This window comes from Fringilla coelebs, assembly GCF_963513975.1.
Source record: "Fringilla coelebs genome assembly, chromosome: 24".
Classification (NCBI taxonomy): domain Eukaryota; kingdom Metazoa; phylum Chordata; class Aves; order Passeriformes; family Fringillidae; genus Fringilla; species Fringilla coelebs.
The window spans coordinates 4793650-4813753 of record NC_140050.1 but is presented as its reverse complement, the minus strand read 5'-3'; the positions used below and the strand labels follow the sequence as shown (position 1 = coordinate 4813753).

General features: G+C 41.6%; 1 protein-coding gene across 1 annotated transcript; it reads right to left on the bottom strand.

Annotated features, from left to right (window-relative positions):
• Nucleotides 1-710: 710 nt before the first annotated feature.
• On the bottom strand, nucleotides 711-19852 carry LOC311162807 (scaffold attachment factor B1-like). The gene is made up of 21 exons (XM_084221356.1): nucleotides 19557-19852; nucleotides 18227-18314; nucleotides 17248-17312; nucleotides 16957-17163; nucleotides 14852-14914; nucleotides 14252-14279; nucleotides 12853-13354; nucleotides 12373-12422; nucleotides 9381-9481; nucleotides 7553-7702; nucleotides 7381-7457; nucleotides 6341-6480; nucleotides 5979-6070; nucleotides 5524-5630; nucleotides 4417-4710; nucleotides 3581-3718; nucleotides 3061-3103; nucleotides 2096-2217; nucleotides 1487-1599; nucleotides 1327-1378; nucleotides 711-1073 (listed from the first exon to the last, which is right to left on the bottom strand). Exons 1-21 carry the CDS (start codon nucleotides 19743-19745, stop codon nucleotides 944-946), a joined length of 2751 nt encoding a protein of 916 aa, XP_084077482.1. The 5' UTR covers nucleotides 19746-19852; the 3' UTR covers nucleotides 711-943.
• Nucleotides 19853-20104: the final 252 nt, after the last annotated feature.

The window sequence follows — 20104 nt, the reverse complement described above, 5'->3', positions numbered from 1 at the left end:
ACCCTTCTCTAAAGATGGAAAAACCCCAGTGACCCTACAAATGAAAGTAACAGGAGAATTTTTTCCTCTTGGCCATTTTAGAGTAAGGCTAAGGTCATGTTGCTCCAGAGATGTCTGCACAAAGACAAATTACAACTTGGATATGACAAAGCAACAGATCATTTGCACCAATCTTGATCATGTCAGTTCCTCAACACAAAATTATGCCAAAGCACAGCCAGGGGCTGCTCCTAAGGAGATTTTGGACTGCTAGGTAAAATTACTGGGCTGTAAGACTGGTGCAGTTTTGGACTACCCTGATCTACCAGAAGCTAAATAAAGTGATCCTGACAAGCACCTCTGTGCTGTCTCTTACAGAAGCTGTGCTGCTATCAGAGAATTTAACTCCTTTTTCAGACATCATATTGCACATGATGCCAGGTGAAAAGAATTCTTCACCACTTGCCCTACAAGCTCCTGTGGCAATTTTGCAGTGGCAGGGCATTCAAACTTTGGCAGCTGTGATCCACAAACATTCTCTCATGGTGGCACAAGGGCCATGGTTACATGGGTTGGTAAGTGACAGCTGTGAGGGAAAACACATTTCACTATTTCTGAGAGTGCAAAGGGACACCTGTAAGGCGTTTTGACACTTCATCTTTGAAACAAAGTTATGGTTTAACACACAGCTGAAGAAATCTGTTTGACAGGGACTGCTGAAACAAAGCAAGTAACTGTAAACTGGCGTTTATTTATGGAAAATGGAATGCTTCATTAACAAACATTTTTAAATGGGATATGAACAACACCTTACAAAACAAATGAGTTCACATTGGATTGAGTGACATAATATGGCAGCAGCTTAAAAAAAATTACACTTACAGTAGCCCAAAGTTACAATTAATGGTAACCCTGGGTAACAGATTTGTTTCACTTGCCACCTTGCATTAAAAACCAAACACAATCAGTAGCGACGGTTGAAACGAGGATCGTTCGGTCTGTTTGCCCTTTCCTGGCCAGCAAATCCTTCTCCTTGCATTCCTCCTCCGTGCATGATCTGACTCTGATTGCCACCCTGCATGAAACTGCCACGCCTGAAAGGGATTCAGACATTTTAGTATTCTCTCATGCTGGTACACTCAGGTTGCTAGAATGGGTGTTCTGTTTGTTTTCACTCTTCCATAAAATGCATTACATAGAAACCATGGGGACATTTAATTATTCCTTGATATTTAAGTAACAAATTAGATAACTGACATTCCCATAAAATGTTTCTTTTGCCAATTTAAATAGAAGAAATGTCACTTAAGAGGAAAACAAACACTTTGCTCCTTTTAAAGTTCTTACCCTGACATGCCTCCACGATGCATCACATGGCCAGGTCTGCCTCTACCGCCACCTAAAAAAGTTCAAACGTTTATATCCCCACCAACAGTTATAGTTCAAGGATAATCTCTGCATTTTCTTCTTCACACAGCACAGCTAAGGAGCTGTGCAAGAGCCATACCTTGCCATCTCTCATGATCCCGTCCTATCATCCCTCCATCCACGCTGCTCTGCCAGGAACGATCTTGGTGCCCTTCAAACTTCCGACTGTGATCTCCCCAGTCACGTCCATCCCTGTGAAGACAGGAAATTCCCATCTTCTCACACAAGTCAGAGCACATGGAATAGTTTTTATGTTTGAATCTAAGTCACAAACTTTCTCAAATGTCTTACCAAGGCTCATGTGAATATTATATTTATATTGCTATATATATATTAATCTTATATTTATATTGCTATAAGTAAAATCTCAGAAGAATTTTTCTGCTCAAACCAACTAAGATGATGCATCAATAAGATACTAGGGGAGAACCACTATCCTGAAAATAGAAGCTTTGATAGGAATGTTAGTTAAAATTAATGGAAAGCATTATGACTGTAAGATGTGAAGTTATTGAAAAGATCAGGTGAGTGCATGTTTTGATGCACAAGGCATCAAATCGTCTGCAGTCCATCCAATAACACCTTTGGTGAAAGCTGGAAAAAAAAGAACATCTTCCAAAAACTTTGATGTGGAAACACTCCTTAGGTGCAGAAGAAGAGGTTTTGAAGAGGTGTTTCCAGCACTAACCGTGACTGTGGGGGGATCCCTCTGCTCTCACTCATCCTCCTGTCGGAGCCGTAGCTTCCCCAGCTCTCCCGTGAGTCCCGCGAGTGCCGGTCGGGGCCTCCGTGGCGCTCGTCTGGGTAGTGCTGGAAGGACAGAGCTCTTATACACCTGCTCACAGCTGGAACTGCTCCATCTCACACTCATCTGGGAGGGAAGGGACCTCCTGACATCTGCTCAGGGTCAGCCAGCTCCAGGCTTTCCCAGTGGGTTTTGAGCTCTTCCCAGCTAGAGACTTCACAGGCTCTCCATGCAACCTGTTCCAGTGTTCCCAGTTAAAGGGGATTTGAATCCTCTTCAGATGGAACTGTGTTCCAGTTTGTGCTCACTGACTCTTGTCTTTTCAGTGGGCACCACTGAGTGGCACCTTGTTACATCTTATCCATGTCCTCCCTCCCATCAGTTATTAATGCATATTGGTAAGATCACCCAGGACTTTGCATTTCCTGCTCTTGACCTTCAGGATATTCCCATCAGCCCACCTCTCCAGCCTATCCAGGTCCCTCCAAACCTCACAGTAAAGGCCACTGAGGATCCTATGACTCCATAAAATTCACCTGTCACTGCTTGAATGAACCCTGAAGGTCTTTCCCCCAGCCCTCAAACACAAACATCTCTTCAGTTCAGCTCTTATTACCATGTAACCTCAGAGAGTGAATTTGTACCTTTGCCTCTTCTATGCAATCTTTTGGAATAGTGTATTTTGACACAATTCCCTTGCTTTGATTTCTATCAAAATAACTACATCTTTTATAATAAGCAAGTCTTTGAATTTAATTTAATCTTATTGAAAACAATCTCATTATTCCAACATATTTTGGTAGATATAATGTAATTCTCAACTACTGAAATGTAATCTGACACACACACTATAGAAAACCAGGTTGTAAGATGTAAAGACATTTCTGTAGCTCTATAAAGCAACTCACTTGTCCATCCCGATCTCCCATAATTGTTCTGGATCCATCTCTCCTAGAAACAGACAATTAGAATCAGACTGTGATGTAAAACACAGAGCAGTCTACAAAAATCCATTTATTTAACAACACAGATGAAAAATCCTGCTCTCACATCGTGGCATATTATCCACAAGGAACATATGGAAAACGTGCCACATACTGGATGCCTGGGAAACAGAGTTAGTCCTAATGTATAAACCAAAACATTCTTGTTAAAATTCTAGGTGCCTACAATATTATTTAGAAGTTTTTCAGAATCCTATGAATATATGAAACAGCATTGCAAAAACACTCTGACCAAGCCTGCCAGAAGCTTTAACTCATGGCACAGTACAGATCTTTTCATGGTTTTACAAGAAAAATTCCACAGCCACTAAGTTGTGCTTGAAAAATAAAATGCAAACTAAGCACACAGCATAGGAGCACAATGTGACATGAAGTACACATTTTGTATTTTGCTCTCAAGCAGCAGTGCAGGTGAGACACCAACCTGTCTATTGAATGCTCCTGGTAACGCCCACGATCCCTGTGATCGAAGTCATGGAAGCGATCCTGGCGACTGAAGTCTGAGTGGTACCTGTCATTCATGGCCATTCGTTTTGCCTCTGGCCAGTATGGATCATCCCTCCTGAAAGAAAGAACAGACTCATTTCAGCTCAGATAATAAATGCCTGTGGCCACATTTCTCTTCACAGAGAAAAGCAAGGCACAACTTCCTAAGGATATTTTCTGGGAATCGCAGAGGGGAACCTCAGAGAAAGAAAAACCAATTCTTATCTCAATTGCTGCTCCTCTTGTGCACAAGTGGAATGCATTGTGGAAGACTGTTCACCTGAAGGGAATTGCTAATTGGGTTCTGGTGTGTTTTGATTCATTGACCAATTGAATCCGTGTGTGTGTGTCAGGACTGTTGGCTGACAGTCACGAGATTGTGTTCAGCTGAGTGGAGTTGAGTGTTTGTGCAGATTCAGTTTAGATGTAGTGTAATATAGTATAGAATAATATAGCATAATAAAGTAATTAATTAGCCTTCTCATACCAATGGAGTCAGATGTGTCATTTCTCCCTGCCATGGGGGTTGCTTTGATATTCAAAAAATGCCTTTTGATACTGTTCCTCCTTCCAAACCAAAAGAAGGGAAATTAACTTCAAAAGGGCATTGAAAAACCTGGGCTATTAAACACAACAATCTCAATGCAACCAACAACTGCTGAGAGAGCATGGATGGCCTCTTCCAGTCCAGGCAGATGAGACAGAACCTGGCAGTGACATTTCCCACTGGCAGTGACATTTCCCAGTGGCACCATGAGGGTTTGGTGGCATTACCTGCCGTCTATGTCATAGGGTCTCCTCATGGCAGAGCGCCGCTCCTGCTCGTAGCGCAGCTGCTCGTGCTGGCGCCGCAGCTCCTCCCTCTCGCGCTGGATCCGGTCCTGCTCCCTCCTCCTCTCGTGCTCGATGTGCATCCTTTCCCTTTCCAGCCTCTCCCTCTCCATGCGTTCCCGTTCCAGGCGCTGCCTTTCTATTTCCAGCCTCTCCCGAGCAATCTCCAGCCTCTCCCTCTCCTCCCGCTCTCGGATGGTCTGGAGGTGCTGCTGCCGCTCCCGGCGCTCGCGGGTGCTGTTTGAGCAGAGACAGAAGTGACACAGGCAATGCTTCAACAAAGAAAGGAAGTCAAAAGAGTGGTAAAAATTAAAACCACAGTGGCTGCAAACTTGCATCATCCCCTTGAAATTAACACGTGTGGAGGGAAGACACTCAGTGTACAGAAATTTATTTAGAGACTGATCAAATGACTCCCATAAAACCCATCCCCAGGGGGAAATACTTCTGTATGGTCAGGAGAATCTGAATGCAAATGCCCACAAATACTTCTACAGGATCAGGAGAATCTGAATGCAAATGCCCACAAATACTGCTATACAGTCAGGAGAATCCGAATCCAAATGTCCACAAATACTTCTACAGAATCAGGAGAATCTCAATCCAAATGCCCACAATTCATTTCTTATATTGAAATAAAGTATCTGTGAAGAATATTTCATTTTTGTGAAGAAAGGCAGGATGGTATGGCGGATAATGATTCCTGAGTTAAAGCTCAGGAATTTAACTAGGAGGGAGAAACTTTTTCCTCCTCAATAAAAATGACAAAAATATTTTCCTCCTGTTCAATCTGACTACTTTTAGGTGAGAAATAGAAGTTTTGTAATGTGTGGAGAATATGGAATTCAGGTCACAATTCTAGCAAGGAATTTGAAGGATGGAAATGATCACCTTTAAACATTATGAAACCTATTAATCATATGAAAACAACAACAAAAAAAGGCCCCATCAAAAATAATTCAATACCTAAATTAAGTTCAATAGATACCCATAGAAATATAACAAAATTACAAGTGGGGAAAAGAAACCCCAAACAATGGCTGCTCTTACCGGCGCTGCTCTGCCTCCCTCATTTTCCTCTGTGCTTTGATTTTGTCGAAGGGGACAATCCCTTGTCTCTCTCTGCTCTCTGATTTGCGGTCCTGGCTCTTAACACTCTGTATTTAAAAGAGAAACTTTAATTTATTAAAGGACAACCATCACAAACAATCCTCTGAGCTCTGTTTCCATTTGTACAGTTCACATCTCAAAGCTTGGTCCCTGCTTTTTACCAAAAGCTGTTCTTTTTTACCATTACAGATCACCAATACAGTGATACCTTGCCCCATTTGTTTGGCAGGATTTGAGTGCTGTATCAGCCAAATGAGAGTATTTTACTAATTAAAACCATGTTACAGAAACTATAATTGGACAAACTGGCAAGACAAGTGTGGGTAATACAGAGCCTGGCAGGATGCAGGACCTGTTTCTAAGGAAAATGTTTCCTATGCAGAAGCATCACTTACTCTGTCCTTTGATGTAGTGGATGTTTTCACACTAATAACAGGTTCTCCTTTGGATTTATCCATGACTACTGTTCTCTCTGTTCCTTTACTTCCTAAATAAATCAGAAATGGAAAGAAACAAATTATATGACCTACACCATTCTCTCTAAGATGTGAAAATTGGCATTTAACCCTGTCTTCAAAATTAATTATTTCACTCCACCTAATCCAGGTACTTCTCTGAAGGATTGCACAATGTCAAACATCTCCCCTTCCCCTTACTCATTCTGGATTTCCAACTAAGAATCTGAAACAATCCTAGAATCTTTGGAGAGAACTACCTACAATTAAATATTTGTATAAAAAACCAACAACCCAATTACCTGATTTAACAGTTTTAGACTGATCTGATGAACCAGACTTCTGGTCATCTTTATCTTTTTTTTCCTTTTCATCTTTATCTTCTGTCTTTTTAGGATCATCTTTTTGGTCAGATTTCTCATCCCTTTTAGCACCACCAGGTCTGTGGATAGATATTGATACAGATTAGACTAATACAGACTAAGAGAAAAAAAAATTCAAGGGAAATGGCAGCAACAAAGTAGAACTCTGATGTGATAACAATCATAATTACATCTCCAAACATTTCCTTCCACAACTTCCTGCACCATAAAACAAGATATTCAGACCATCCTGTGCAGTAGTCAACAAATTTGGTCAGGATTCAGGATCTCAACTGGAAGCATGAAGACAAATTCACATCACCACATGCTTAATGCCCACAGAGTTTCTTACACAACATGGCAATGAACCATTTTTGTCAGGCAACTGGGTGAAATAATAGCAAAATATTCTCAGCAAGTAGCATTTAATAAAGTTATGCCTCAAGAAGATAATTCAAGAAGGCAAAGTTCCTAGTGTTTAATTCACTCTCTTAGTGCCTCTTTCAGATACTTTCAGCAATGCTAGAGAGGAAGAGCACAGTGCTCAAGAGAACATGATCTGGGAACAGATCTTTGACAACTCTGTTTTAACTGTCTGGGACCTGGAGGAAACCCTATTCCAATGAGACACGAGATAATGAAGAAACAGTGACACAGATCAAAATCCTCACATGGTCTTTCCTACAGATTTAAGACATGAAAGCCATCATTACTAAACCTCAAATATGGCTAAATTAAAAGGTGTGCTTGAAAATGCAACCTTGCAATGCCTACTTTAAGGCACACAATAGAAACATTTAATTTAGGCACTGCACATCAACTGAAGTCTATCTTGTAGTAAAAGCTGAAAAAAATCCATGTACTCCTCTTTTTTGAATGTTTGCCACAGAAATTCTTACTGCAACTTTACTTTTCCCTGACATCAACACAGACTGAAGCACAGCACAACACCTTTGGAAGGAGAATTTTTAACACAGTACCTCTCACTGACTGTTTCTTTCTTTGCTTCACTCTCTTTTTTTTCACTTGTCTTCTTCCCAGCGGGTTCATTTTTTGCCTGAAATTTATTTTGCACATCATCAGCTGAGAATGTGGCCTCGATCATTTGCACAATCTGGTGGGAACTCAGCATTTCTGAGGCCCAGTACTCACTTTTTCCACAGAAATGATCTTGCCATGCAGCTCTGTCTTGTGCAGGTGGGTGATGCACTTGGTGGCCTCCTCAGCTGTGGACATGGTGACAAAGCCGTAGCAGCGAGCGCCGGGACTGCGAGCGTTGGTCACCACCTTGGCCCCCACCACCTTCCCAAAAAAACTGCAATTACTCTCCCTGGGACAAGTCCTCAAGGTTTAACACCACCAATTGCAAGCTCCACTTCTGCTCTTTTTAATTCCTGGCCACTACCAGGCAGGAAAGTTCTGGTTTTGAGAGATTAACAAATACAAAAGGTGCATTGCTTGGAGCCAACCATGCTTCTGTTCCCAGTGGAATGCTTCAAAAGCTGAACTAAGAAGTGGAAGCTAAAGATTGAATTATTTTTCACAGAAAGACCCCCCCAGGTGACAGTAATTTTTTTTTTAAAGGCATCTAACTTTACATCAATAACATCACTTTGCTTCAGTATAAAATAGTAAATACCAATACAATTTTTTAAGCAGATTTCCACATTAATGCTCAGCTAAGTGCCACCTTCCCTCCAAAAAATGTTTATATGTTACTGCTGAGGAGATCAGCAATGTAATCTACAATCCTTAAGAAACATGAAGTTTCCCCAAAAACTAGAGCTTGAAAAGGTCACACAAATGGTGTTTATATATGCTCAGATATTCAGTACAGCTCACTTTGTAATACAGAAATCAATCATATTTCAGGAGAGATGTTTCAAAGTACAGCTGAATAAAGAACCTACTTCTGAGCATTTGCTTTATTGCACAAGTACATCTACTTCCAGGAAGTTCTGCCTCTGTTAACACCCTGAAGAAAATAACAATATTTTATTTAAATGACTCAGTGGTAACATGGCATCTATCTAGAGCCAAATTCTAGGTTGGCTGTTGTTTAGCTTTTAATTACACTTAAAGTTTTGTTGCACATCTCCATGATCAACATTTTAAGTTACCAGATGGAATTCTAAGCAAATCAGTGTAAGCATTGCATTACAAGGAGCATTAAAAAGGTTTTACCAGTCCCATGACTTTTAAACTCCAAGCTGTGCTACAATCAATCAATTTTTGTACCTATTTGTAAAGTCATATTTAAGTTTCAGAGTATTTTTATCAGTAAAACATCCAATGGCTGATAGTCAGCACATACAATTTGCTTTTACTACAATCTGCTGGTAGTAATCTGTAAATAGGCTTCAGAGGTCTGACAAAAATCCTTACTGATGGCTCTGGTATCAGCCTTTTATTGAACTCTTTCAATTTTCCAGCTGACAGGGAGATTTGACATTTTGTCTGTCCTTAACAGCAACTGCAAAACCAAACAACACCTCCCCATATCCCTGACTACCCAAACAAGTGTTTTTCAAAGGAACTGCCAACTCTTGATAAATTAAAATTTAAGTTACTAAGGCAATTTTTAAGTTATTCCCCAGTAATTCTGTCTCAACATTTACTGCATGCTTTAGTTAATCCTAAGGAAATCTTTAATAAGCATTTAATTCACAGCTGACTGTGAATTTTCAGCAGGTGAAAATACCATACTGCAGCACAGAAGTGTGTGCATACAGTTACTGACTATTTCAAATAAAGGATCACAAAGGGAATTTTATATGTATTTTTATATATTCTGGACAACAGAATAAAAAAAAACCTCCAGTCATTCACTGTGTACTTTTCCTTGTTATCCCACAGTATTTTTGGTAATTGGATTCCTTTCATGGGTACTTTCAGTGATAAGAGTTTTAAAAGTTTTATTAACAGTTTCAAACAAACCAAACACCAAAACAAAGACAAACCAACAAAAATAGCTCCTTACCTTCCCATATTTGCTAAAAAGATTCTTCAGATCTGTAGCTCTGGTGGTGGAAGCCAATCCACTCACCCAAAAGTTTCTACCAGAACTGCTAGCACTGCGACCTAGTTGGGAAAACAAACAGACAAAACCAAAACATACCCCAAATCCTAATTATTGGGATTAATTACTTGAATTGTTATGTGAATTAAAACAGAGCAGGATCACAAATTTTAAATTTTTTTTAAATCACAGAGCAATTGAAATGCATTGTGTGATATTCTCCTCCCATGATTTGCTTTGCTGAAGGTAAGGAGCACTACAAATCAAAAATTTGGGTGGAATGATGAGTTTTGATGCAAAAGTATTTCATATCATTCTTCAAGAAAGCAACTGGATTAGGGCACCTCTGAATTAATGAGCCCTTCAAAATGGGCCAGGTGAGATCCCAGTAACTTACACCAGAGTTGTGGGAACTGTGTCTGCACCCCACACGTGCTCATATCTTTTTATATTAACTAATTTTTATCTCATCTCATTTTTATCTTAACTCCAAGGGAATGCTGTTGGGATGCAGAATTCCTCTCAAGGAATCCATTCACCACCAAAAAACCAAGGAAATTTCTGTTTCTGCCCACACAGATTCCACAGTTGGGATTCAGAGTCACACCTCAGCTGCAGGAGTTAAGAAAGACCTGGCCTAGGAAATCAGGAAATTAAACTGGCCTGCTTAAACTGTGCAAGAATTCCAGAACACCCCTGGCCAATTCTGCATCTCAGCTACAAAGGTGATTTAATAAATGCTGATGAACTTGCCAAGTCTGAACACCCACTATCAAGTGATTAAAGAGTGAACTGAAGGCCAAGGTTCAGTGTTTGCATGAAGCCCTCACACAAGGATTCTGTTTCCAGTCTCCTTTGAAATGTCTGTCCTGTCCTTCTGTCAGTATGGGCAGCTCCAAGGCCTCAGTGAATGGGTTTCACTCCAGCTCTCTGCTCCCATACTTCTGTTTTGGGGTTTTTCCCAGAACCTTTCCAAAATGCTATTTTATTTGGGTGCCTATCCATCTTCTACATCCTGATAATTTCAGTCACTAGCACAAGTAACTGAGAACATAATTAATATTAAATTTATATTAACATTAAATTTACGTTGATTAATTAAATTAATATTCAAACAAGTTTCCTAGAGAGGGATGCAGTGATTTGTATCAATCTCTCACAAAAGCACCCAGAAAGAGGTGGGGTTTTTTGGTATAAGCACACTTGTGCCATTATTTATCTCAGAAGTGCCTGGACAAAGGTATGTCATGCACACAAACATGTGGGAGATGCATTGTCCTGGTGTTTTAAAAAGCTGAGCCATAGGCTTTGATGCTTTTATTCCACATATTTCTAAAATATAAAAATTACTGTCTGTAGTTACTCTGGCACCAGAATTCTGGAGAAAGAACAAACTGCTCATTTTTCTCTTTTCTGATATTTTACTAATGAGGTTTTAAAAGATTTTTTAAACTATGTTAATGTCCTTTTTGATTGAGGATTGATCAGTCTTAATAGCAGATTCTGCCCTCCCACAAGACTTTAAAAAGTGCTCCTGCAATAGTTCTGGGACTTGGAAATATTTAATTTGGAACTAAGAACAATGCAGGTACTGGGAGCCAACCATCAACACTGGAGAAATCTTTCAGATGTGCATCCATTGACAGCCAAACCCACCAGGGTGAGCTCATAAAGTTATTTTTCTGCACTCTTGTTGACACAGTTTTCAGCATTATTGCATGGAATATGGAAAACTCTTCATCCTAAATAAAACCCTTTCATACAAGTGGGCAAACAGCAATGTATGAGTCAGACCTGACTTGTACATACTATTTTAGGTTCCTTCTGGCTCAGTCACTTTGCTCTGCATGCAGAGGATGTTACACAGTCAAGCAGCTCCCTCTCACCACTGCTGTTCACAAAGCCAGAACATGAATAAAACAAATGTGGAACACAGCACATGCATTGCAGAGAGGGATGCAGGAGCAAGGTGGTTTCAGACACCCGAATTCCTGAAGGCAGCTCTGAAAGCAAACTCAAGGAAGGGTGTTCTCAGTCCCCAAAAATAATACACTCAAGTCCTTAGGTAAAGGACAGCATACAGAGAAAACTCCTTCAAATATTCTGAAATAAGAGAACTCGAGATTACAAACTGGAAGCAAGAGGTAAACTGACCCTAACAAGGGAGGTCCAGCAGCTTGTGCAAACAGGTTTTTAACCCAAGATCTTGGAAAAAGCAGCTGACAGGGAGGTGAGTCTGGGTTGCAAAACCCAATTCAAACCAATCCAATTCCTCCTGTCCAGCTGGCAGATCTCATAATGAGTTTCTTGATTTTTATAGGAACTGCTGGAACTGCCATACTCTAAAGTATTGAAGTACCTGCCAGCAGCATGTAAGAGAACAGAATTGCAAATATTCAGCTGCCTGGTGCATTAAAAGCAAGAAGTATGAAGGTATCTGACACTGATCAAAATATGTTCTTCTTGTTTATGATGCATATTTGCAGCATAGATAGGATCTGTGTGGCCAGAAATTTAATAAAATCAATATAATTTCAAGACAACATTAAGCTGTAATATTTGTGGCATTTAAGTATGTGAATACTGGATCCCAAATTACTTCAGCAAAACAGAAAATGGGAAGGAGAATTCCAAGGGCATAGTAAAGCAGACAATTGAAAAAGGTTGCTAACAGCTGTTAGTGGGCATCTCCAGTGCCAAAATCCATAATTACCATGTATTAACATCAACCTTGATTTTTAAAGATACAAACACAACAGTGCAAAGCACATGTCCTGAAAAAAATGCATTATAGGAAAATACTTATTTAGACATTACTAAGAAAATGCAGAAAGAGGTGAATTTATGCTAATTAAAAACTGCATAGATTGCAATCAATTTCTAATGAAATAACCCATCCAAGACAAAGTCATCCAAGCAATCACTAAGGTTTTACATCTAAAAACAAACATACCTTTCTCATCTTTTGTGACTGCCTTTGTATCTCTGTCCTCCTCAACAGGGCTAAAGATAAAACATCACATTATTCAAGTCAGAAAGAAAAGTGACTAAATATAAACTATGAAAAAAGCTAAAATTAAATACCTACCAGAAAATATGTTGCAAATGAAAACACACCTTTGTATACTGGATTTAAGAAATCTGACAAGAAATAACGAAGTCAGATTCTTAAACAGACTTACATTAAGAAGATGATTACAAATAAGAGTAATTTGGGGAAAACAACCTTTGAAGGTTGATGAAGGAAAGAAATCAAACCCACTGCGTTTAAAAAAAATAAAAATATCTGCACATGGAGAAATAAAAGAGACCTTTAGGAATAGGCTACAATTTCATCAGTCTCGGAGGCCAATTGAAGGAAACAGCTTATTGGCATCACTTAAGGACCAACGATAAAAGATAGCATCTGGTCTAGAACGGAGAAAAAACAAACCTCTTTTTCTGATCACCGCCCTCACTGGCTGAGGACTCTTTAGTGGCAGGGGAAGATTCCTCAGAATTAGCTTTGTCTTCTGCTCTCTTGCCATCTTCTTTGCTATCTCTGGCTTCGGCACCTGCGCCTTTCTCCGCTGTCTCCCCACTAGAGGCTTCCAGGCCTTGGGAGCGTTTGCTACTCTGATCGCTTAGGGTCTCTACCACTACACCTTCAGAGTCCGGGGCCTCTTCCTCGGGGCTCTGTTCACTTGTCTCCCCTTTTGCTACCACTAAACGCTTTGCTTCCTTCCTTGCCAAAGCTTGGGCCGATTTGCTGTCCAAAGCTAAAGCATCTTCCTCCAGCTGAGCGGCAGCGAGAGCGTCCTCTTCCTCAGCCAGCCTCTTGCCTGGCCCCGCGTTACTGGCTTCCTGCGCACGCGGCCGCTCCGCTTCGGGAGGTTCTTCGTTAAGTAGCTCAGATTTACAAGTTTCCCCCAAAATGTCGAGTATTTTCTCATTTTCTACGGATTTAACAGGAATAGAATGGCACAAGATTTAATCACCAGGGAAATACAGCAATCACAAATGTGGAACTGGCATGGCTGCCACACTAACACCAAGAGAACTGCTAAGCTACACAGAGATTGGAAAACCCTAGTGTACACAGTGTTACAGCTACCACGCTAACTGCTCTCTCACACCCTGACAAATCAGCCCTAGCACCTCAACAGCCAAGAAAAATGCCCCCACAGATTTAACAAAAAACTTCGGGCTCAGCCTTCATATTCTTCAGCAAATTGTTCAGCTCTGTTTCTTCTCTAGTTAGCTTCCAGAGTCCGAGGTGCTTAACTGAACGTATCAAGGCACTGAGAGTTCAATTTTTAAATTTCTGTGAAATTCTTTTAGCAGAGACAGTCCAACATGAGAACTGGGCATCTTCTGATGGTGCATGAGTGTGTTTGCAGTCCAGAAAGGGAAAAGTATCTGTATGAAATTTCCATGAAGAAACTCTTCTTTCTTCTGTATCCAGTAACTAATCTTTACATTTTAATGCCCTACAATATCTTTTTACTGCTTTCACTGCTCTCTACATAGTAACAGAGTTAAGGTGTGTGCAATATCACAAGATCTGTTTACAAGTAGAATATTTAGCTTTTATAACTGTGATTAAACTTCTCTAAATCCACTTATGTAGTTTAACAGGTTTTTAAACCATTTCATTTCACTGGAAGTATTTCAAGCATCACTTCACAGATCTGGGGATATGATTGGGTTTCCAATCTCTATGACCCTGCATGATCTGGATTGTCCATTATAAAAATAATGCAAATTATGTTTGTTTGCTTGGGTTTTTTAATAGTTAATGGTTTAAAAAGTATTAGTTGAAAAGACAGGAATATGTTTTTCTTTAACAGTACCTGGCTCCAAGTGTAGTTTCTCCATTTTCTGTTTAGGAAAAAAAGACCACAGAATGAAGATTTTATAAAATGTATTTTCTAATACAGAATAATAACAACTCCCTACTCAATCCCAAAATTGAAAACTAAACAAATTCATCTGCTACATTTAGCTCTTTTTTTCACCATCCACTGGAAATAAATATTTCATATAAGTACCTTTTCTGGCACATTAAGGCCAAATCAAAATATCAGCCATAACTGCATTCTCCCAAATAAATCTGAATTATAAAGAAACCAATAAAGTATCTTTGTGTACCACCACACCAACTGCAGAGTAAAAAACAAACCCAGCTACTACTTCATATAGTCATGGGAGAGAGAAGAAATCAGCAGTACAAGACCCTTTTTATCTGCCATAAATTGAAGGTGATCTTGAGAGCTGACTGAAAAGTGGGGAAAAAACCACAGGGCACCCTCAATTCACACACTGTGCTGAGCAAGGTCTTGGATTCTGTTACAATTTCATTTTTGTTATGGTCACATTTCCTTTTTTGCAGTATGAGAACTCAGTAAATACTAATAATACAGCTATGAAATACAGCTACATTTTCAGTTTACCTTCATTTCAATTAAATCTGAAGAGGAGGCTTCTAAATTGTTTTCAATTTCATCATAATCTTCCTAAAAGAGTAAGAAAGGAATGAAAGTATTTCTTACCAAAAGTAGCTTAAGGAGAATACACCTGTATTTAATTTTCTCTTTCAAGAAAACCGGAAATATTTTAAAGCTTTTGACAGATCTTAATTACTACTTCAGAGTGTGACCCAGAAATGAGGAGCAACATGTAAACATACCTGATATTTAAATATCTTTCTCCAATTACTTTTCATTTTAATTTCAACAGGTTATTGTCTATTTCAAAGCTATTCTTAGAGTCTTATTTCACATTTCTGTTGTTACTGAACCTGTTTTTTCACTTCCCCCCTTTTTAACTTTAGTTTCTAAATTAAAAAATCAAGTTAAAAATGAAGCTGACTTCGGTTTACACTTTTCCAAACTGAAAACACACCGCAAAAATCTTTTTTCTTTAAAGAGCTGAGGGTAAGATGCAATCAAAACTCATCCATGACATGAAGTTAATTTACAGAATATCACAAAATTGCCTTTCAGGTGAAGGGGATGCTGTTGCCGTGCTGTTGATGTTCAGTCCCATGAAAGGGGAGATTCTCTCTGAGCCTTTGTGTTTGTTTGGTCTGTTGGGGTGCAGACACCACAGCCAGGCTCTCTAGAAATCCCTGCCAGAGGGGGGACTCAGAGGTAAATTGCAGCTGTCAGCCCAAGGAACAGACAGAGGACTTCTTGTTGCTGACCCAGCAGAATACACAGCTCTGTGCCAAGGGTCACCTCAGATATCACACTGATGTCACCCACCTCCAGGGCATGACCACCCCCTGCATGAACAGGATGCAAAACCAGAGTCACACAAGCTCCACCTAAATGTAAAAATAGTATAAAAGTGAGTTAAAAGTGGGGAGAACTTAAGGAAGGCTCCACTGCAACAGTCTGAACCTGTCTTTTCCTCTTTAGAGATGTCTGGTGGGTAAGAATTGTACTGTAAGTACAAGGATGAACTCCAGCCAGCTTCTCTTAGGAATTAAAGCTAGTTAATATGGTGGGGTTGTTCTGCAGACAGACACCACCACCAGCAATCCTGGAACCTTAACCTGTTGTAATTTTCTATTATTTTAAGGCTGTTATTCCATAAAGGGATCAGTGTGAGTCCTTCAAGGGCACCAGCAGTGCCTGCAGTGAGTAACACACCTGGCTGAGGAGACCTGGGACAGGGGTCTCTGACTGTGTGACCCTCCCTGGGGCACTGGAACCACTCTCTGATCCAGGGGACTCGCAGTGAAGGGTGCCCAGAACAGGATGCTGATACTTTGTGGGCCCAAAGGTCCTGGTTTTCCTGTGGCACTGACAGACCAATCAAACACAAAGGCTTTGAGAAAATCTCCCTTTTCAGGTGACAGAAGGGAAATGATAGGAAGTTGAAGCAGATATGCAGACACCAAAGAAAGAAGATGTTCTGTTCAATGAGTGAACAACATGAAATAAATTAAAACAAACCCACAAAGATCCAAGAAGGATAATATTTGGGGAATGAATGTGATACATGGATAACCCGGAGCTGTCTGCAATTGACATTGCAAGCTGCTCTCAAAACCAAGTCAAAAGCCTGACAATGTCAGAACAGGGCAACACAGGAAGTTCTTTTATCAATCTCTATGAGAAAACAGAGCAACACAGTTTCCTTAAACCAGAGCATTATTTCTGCAGAAAAGATATCCAAATTACCTGAGTTGAAAACTTATTTTTCTCTCTCCCCATATATATAAATACCTGGATGGCTGGTTGTATGTACATTACACTTTAACACCTATAACATACAGACAGGAAGAGGGAATACAGAAACTAATAAGCATTTTCAATTCCAGGCTCCTTTCACAGCAAGATGATGCTGCAAGGTAAGGAAGATGGTGACTTATCTACTGAGAACATTTCGAGCCTCAAGAATATTTACTATTTATAAGAGTAGGACATGAGAGCTGTGAATCCAGATCACATTCATGTCCTATATTCTACTGGATTGAAATACCTTCTCCATGTGCCCATATCTCTATCAAATATCTTCTGAAAAATTACAAAGACCTCTACTCACTCACCTCATTTTCTGTTAGCTGATCAGGAAGCTCTTTCATTTCTGCTTCAACATTATCTTTATTATCGGACAGAGAATCGAGAATATTGTCAGGACTGTAATCTTCTCCACAGTCTACAGCACTGCTGTTATCTATTTCAGCTTCATCTAACACACTAATATCCATCATGTCAATATCCTGCAAGGTGTCCAGATTGGCTTCAATATCCTCCTACAGAGAGAAAAGGGTAAATGTGTGTTTATTGCAGGTTACACGATGCACGGTCTTTGTAACTGCAATTATCATTTCACTTACCTGCCCATCTCTAGAGTTTTCTTCTAGACCATTGTCTTCCACACCTTCTTCTTCAGGCTTCCTTCCTAAAAACAGTATCACTGAGTAAGATGTAGCACTACATTTTGTACTATGTTTAAGCTTTGGTGAATTATCTGTTACAAAAAGTAATCCTGAAGAGGCTGATCAGGAACTCTGGGTCTGTACAGATGTATCTGAGGTCCCTTTGCCACTCCATAAAAGCAAACAGCAGGAGCATGAACTACCAGCAGCATTTTTTATTTTTAATGCTACATTATTTTTCTAAAGCTACAGTCTCCTTCCACAACACTTCCATACCTAAAAAGACACAACAGCCTCTGGCTAATCCATTTAAAAGCAACACCTTAAGACTGTTATGAAAACACCTCCCTTAATTAAATGGATTTAAGAATTAGTGTTCACTTTCAAGATCCTGGACATACAAATCACATTGATGCACATCTGTCACCCCCAAACTGCTATTCAAGGCAACAGTTCTTTTTCTATTTTTAGCCACTCTGCCTTAAAAGAAGCAGCTTAATGATGTTTCTCATCAGAAAGTATTTTTAAGAACTAGTTACCAGCAACTCAAGTAAGCCACGTGTAAAATAGCATGTACAACATTTAGTATTTTGAAGCAACATATAGTTAAATATAATTATAGTTTACAAATTATAGAGGCTTTCCATGGAGCTTAGGCTGCAGCTGCTTGCTCTGTACCTGACACAGTTCTACTAATGGTCACAAATACAGAAACACCTGCAATTTACAGTTTCATGTTCAAGTTTCAAGACTTCCTAATAAAACACAGGTTTAAAGTTGTTACTGCTCATTAATGCAAGAGAGTTTTACCATTTTCCACAAGGTAAAAAGCAATTTTTTTTTTCAAATTAAACTAATTCAACAGTAGAAAACAAGTTTGCATGCCAAGTTCTAGCACCATGCAAACAGTGGAAGTGCAAGTGTCCAGACACTGTACCTTTGCTAGTTCTTTTTGGCATTCTCTTTGTGGTCAGCTCTGAGGCCACGGGAATTTCATCAGGATCTCCTCCTTCCTCCTCAATAGCCTGTTGGAGACAGCAGGATGATATCCACTGTATTATTTGCTGCTGTGCATCTGTACTGGCTTTGGATGGGGCAGTTAATTCTCTTCACAGCAGCTGACAGGGGTCTGTGGTTGGAGTTTGTGCTGAGAACAGTGCTGATAACACAGTTATGTGGTGCTTGGCTGCCTGCTAGGGTTTAACCACAACTGCATTTTTTAGGATTTTTCAGAGAGAAACAATGGTGTCTCTCCCTAGCACAGGTCATACAGCCAGGCAGCTGCACCACCTGTCAGAAACACTAAATAATAGGGTGCAACACATCCCCACAGGCAAATCAGGCTACAGCTGGGGAGCAAAGCTCCCTGCTCTGCAGATAAACACATTAACAGTATAAAACTGGGAGAGACTCTCACAGGAGCTCAGGTGCATAAGTTTTTTCTCCATGTGCATGTTTGTTAGAACCCATAAAAGGGCCAAGGCTGACCACGCTGTTCTGGCCTCATGGAAGTTTGTGGGAACACATTCCAGAGAGGTCGAAGAGATGGAACAGGGTCAAGCGTAGTGGTGCCACGCATCAGGGCAGAAACTGATGCACAGAAAGTTCCACCTCAATAGGAGCATAAAATTCTTTACAGTGCAAGTAAGCATGCACCGGAATAGATCGCCCAGGGATGGTGTGGACTGACTCTCACTGGACATATTCAGGAACTGTCTGGACGAAATCCTGTACCACAGGTTCCAGGACAAAACCCTGCTGGAGCAGATGACCCACTGCGATCCTTTCCAAGCTTACCCTTTCTACGAACGGCACGGAGAAACACGAGAACGGGTACGGGGAAGAGGCACGGGTGTGTGCGTCGGGGGAACGGGACTGTAAAGCGGGGAAGGACGCGCGGACACCGGGGTCAGGCACTGACGGGCAGGCCGAGGCCATCTCACATTCCACCCAGTGCAACCCGAGCCGCGCTCAGAGCAGCGATGGAGCGCGGGCGGCGGAACGGGCGCCCACACCACAGAGCGGTGCCGTGAAACGGCTCAAAGGCAGCGGCTCTGCAACGGCGGCAGCAAAGGGGTCACGCCGGTACCCAACAACACCCCGCGGGTGCCCGGCGGCAGCAGAGGAGCCCCGCTCCCCTCAGGGCCGTCCCGCTCCCCTCAGGGCCCCGGGCCCGAGCGCGCACGCGCCGAGAGCGCCACAGACAAAGGACCCGGATGGCCGCACGCCGCTTCCCCCCCCGCTTCCCCCGCCGCGCTTTGCCTCACCTTCCTCAGGCGCTCCATGAGGACGCTCTTGTTGCCGCCGCTGTCCAGGTTACGCCGCTTGAGCTCAGCCCGCAGGTCGATGACTCGCAGCTCGCTCAGCCGCCGGGTTTCAGGTTCCGAACCAAAAGCCGCGGCCCCACCAAGGGATGTGAAATCCCCTAGTCCGGCCGCTGATTGACTTTCCGCCATCAAGGCCCCTTCGATATTTGGCCTCGAGCCCGAACGCGCAGGAGAACACAGCACAACCCAGCAGCAAACCTAGCGATCACGGCACAAAATGGTGGGGAGCGAGACGCGCCGAGGGGAGGGGGAACAAAGCGCGCTGTGCGCATGCGCGGGAGGGACTGAGCGGGCGGGGCCTGGCGGGAGAATCGCCCCGCGCAGGCGCAAACGGCGTCGCCCGCGTCCAAGGACGGCTCGCGAGCTGTCGCGCATGCGCGGGAGGGGGACCCGGGGCCGGCCGTCTGCGTGACGTCACCGCCGCTCCGGAGTTGGCGGCGCCGCGACGCGCGCGGCCCGCCCGGGCCCCGGCGCGCATGCGCGCTGCG

Excerpts from the sequence above, each read along its gene's own strand:
- LOC311162807 (XM_084221356.1), bottom strand. The coding sequence starts at position 19,745 with ATGGCGGAAAGTCAATCAGCGGCCGGACTAGGGGATTTCACATCCCTT. Across the intron at positions 3,104-3,580 it reads CAGGAGCATTCAATAGACAG|GAGAGATGGATCCAGAACAA; the intron begins GTTGGTGTCTCA and ends GTCTGTTTCTAG. Across the intron at positions 1,379-1,486 it reads GGATCATGAGAGATGGCAAG|GTGGCGGTAGAGGCAGACCT; the intron begins GTATGGCTCTTG and ends GAACTTTTTTAG.